This window comes from Cryptomeria japonica, chromosome 10 (assembly GCF_030272615.1).
Source record: "Cryptomeria japonica chromosome 10, Sugi_1.0, whole genome shotgun sequence".
Classification (NCBI taxonomy): Eukaryota; Viridiplantae; Streptophyta; class Pinopsida; order Cupressales; family Cupressaceae; genus Cryptomeria; species Cryptomeria japonica.
This window is the reverse complement of record NC_081414.1, coordinates 774,362,332-774,365,388: the sequence shown is the minus strand read 5'-3', so window position 1 is coordinate 774,365,388 and position 3,057 is coordinate 774,362,332. Positions and strand designations below refer to the sequence as shown.

Here is a 3,057-nt window from a genome sequence, read left to right as displayed (position 1 = left end):
AAATAAGAAAATAATAAAGGGGGTAGGTAGTGTAGGAATTAAAAGATGAATGACATGTGTCATGGATAGAAAAGGCTAATGAATTAATTAAATAAATAAAGATTTATTTAATTAATAGAAGAATTAGGATAAAATAATTAAATAAATAAAAATATTTATTTAATTACACAGGACAATTTTAGGTGTCTACATTTTGCCCCTCTTTGAGACAATGCAGCTTGTTGCGTTGGCTCAAAGAAGATAAGATAAACTGATACAAAGTTGCCCCACGACAGAAATGATATGCCCCATCAAGAGATTGGATGAAAATGTCTGAAAAGATCACAGACAATCTCTCGATAAGAAATAAAGGCTAGAAAGGATTGACAAGATAGGATAGAGTGACAAAGTCACGAGATAAAGAAGACAGACTCGGGAGATTAGGGCTACTAGGGTAGTCTACAAGATAGACTATGAGGGGAAACATCCTCATTGTTATCCACACACATAAGAGATCAGAGAGCAGTCAGCAGTCAACAGTGATGGCATTGGTGCACAAATTCGATCGTGTTCTCCGATATCATAGGCCAGCAGATGCAGGAGAGCCGATAAGTACCACAAATCCTCTTTGTACCTTGTTGCATTAATTGTTGTCATAAATACATGTTAGGTAGGTCAATAAATGCACATTAGGTATGTCTAAGAAACTTGTCAAGCGGGGCAAAAGACATTAAGGCAAAATAGAATATCTTAATAAAAGAAGATTAAATTAAAATATATTCTTGTCAAAAGAAGATAGAAATAAAAGATAGGTTTCTAATTCAAAAACTAAGTACTCTATAATAATTAAAATTTTAATATGACAAATAATTATAAATTAAATGAATTCTAATAATTTTGAATTATTATTTGTAATTTCATTAAAAAACATAAATAACTAAAATAAGATTTTCACATAATGAAAAATTAATCATTTAAAAAAGTAAAAAAATAGCCAATTCTTTCTTTTTCAATAATTTTGTCTTTTCCATTTTTGAAATTTCAAAAAAATATGGAATATTCAAATAAAAGAAGATACCATTAAAATAAATTATTATTTAAAGCAAAAAATGTAGATTTTTCTTTTGTACAAATTCTTTTTTTAATTAATCATATTAAAATATGTTTTTTAGTTTTTTATCATTTAAAAAAAAAAGTAATATTAATGTAAACATACGATTGAGATCAATTCAATCGTCTTGCATCCTTCTAGTCAATTTTGAACCATTGATTTCAATAAGTAAGTTGAAAACTTCATATAGGGTATGCCTTAGCATAATTACTGTGAACTATAGAATAAATTTTAGTGGGACTAAAAAACTATATACGAAACATTAGGCAATGTTTAAAATATTTTCTCTATTGACTTCTCATTGGCGAGAAGAAGCCAATAAGAAAAGAGAAAAATTGAAAAAAAAATCTATTTAAAAAATCAATGTGTCGCAGACTTTAGGAAAAATAATGTTTTCTTAAATTGACACAGTATTAGTCTCCTACATAGGTGAGGACTAATAAAAAATGATTCCCCATCTCGAAACATTAAGCAATGTTTAAAATATTTTCTTACTGACTTCTCATTGCCCAGATGAACTTTTTTTCATATTTTTAATCAATAATCATAAAAACCGTAAAAAAATGAAAAAAAAATCTATTTTATAAATCAAATCAATGTACCGACAGACTTAAAAAAAATGTTTTCTTCAATTGACACAGTTGCGAGGAAGAAAGAAATAACAAAAACGAAAGCATTAGTCTCGACCATAGGCAGGGACTAACAAAGAGAATTATATATATATAGATAGATAGAGGGCAAGTCATATTAGACTTCTCGACGTAAACGATAATGCATTTTTTTAATACATGTTTAATTTGAGACTAATAAATTTCAAATCATCGACATCATCAACTAGCAGTCGTCGATCCGATCAGATTCTGTCCATTATTCTAGTGTATTAGGGGAGAGTAATTGTATAAAAATAGTTATTAAATATTGTGGGTGTCTCGGAGCGGAGATTATACCGACAATTCTATCACGGTGCGAAGAATGAAGCTGGAATCAAATGGAAATTTGAGGTCCTATGGATGGATCACTAATATAGGGATATGGGAGCTGGGATGGAGTGCTGTGGAAGACCAGTGCAAAGTCTATGGATGGTGTGGAAATTTTGGGGTTTGTATTTACAATGGTACAGGTCCATATTGCGCATGCCCATCTGCAGATTTTGATCAGATAGATCCGAATGATGTCACAAAGGGATGCAAGAGGCAACAGGATATAACACAGTGTAGCAATAACCAGAGTATGGTTCAACTGGATCATACAGAATTCTTATCTTATCCCCCAGAGTTAGAATCAAACTTCGAGATATATTATTTGGGGAATCCAGATTGTTGGCAGACCTGCCTTAAGAATCCGAACTGCACTCCATCTACATCGATGAGTGATGGTACAGGCACTTGCAGGATGAAGACGAGCAACTTCACCAGTGCTTATCAAACAGTAAGCATTGCAACCACTTCTTATGTAAAGGTATGTGGTCCAGGGCGGCCTCTAAGCCCACCTCCTCCTCCTGTCAGTACTGTGAATGAGTCCAGGGAACCTGCCGGTGGAATCGTGTTGCTAATTACCATTAATATTTTGTAATGAAGTTATCTATATGATTTAGTGTTAGTAATTAGATGTTTAATTAGTTTTGTATTAGTTGGGAGCTTATTTTTTAAAATTAGTTTTCTGTTAATATGAAGTTAGTATTTTTAAGAGCTTTTATAAACAGGAACTTTTATGGATTTTTAAATAACGGACAAGTTTAAAATTTCAAGGTGGTGTTGGTCTTATGATTAATTTTTAAGAAGGAATACTAAATCTACAATTATGTTGTTAAATCTTAAAAAATTATTAGTTCTAAAATATTTTGATGAGTTCCACAAACTTCTAATATTTTTCCTAAATGCCTCATTTCATAATGAGATCTTAGCTGTACCCACTATTATAAAATAGGAATTCCACTAAACACTTCAATCTTGACTAGTTGACTGTCT

At 31.1% G+C, this 3,057-nt stretch overlaps 1 protein-coding gene across 1 annotated transcript; it reads left to right on the top strand.

Annotated features, from left to right (window-relative positions):
• Nucleotides 1-2,062: 2,062 nt before the first annotated feature.
• On the top strand, nucleotides 2,063-2,662 carry LOC131859224 (G-type lectin S-receptor-like serine/threonine-protein kinase At1g34300). Its single transcript, XM_059212797.1, has one exon. The coding sequence runs from the start codon at nucleotides 2,063-2,065 to the stop codon at nucleotides 2,660-2,662; it is 600 nt and encodes a 199-aa protein (XP_059068780.1).
• The last annotated feature ends 395 nt before the right edge of the window (nucleotides 2,663-3,057 follow it).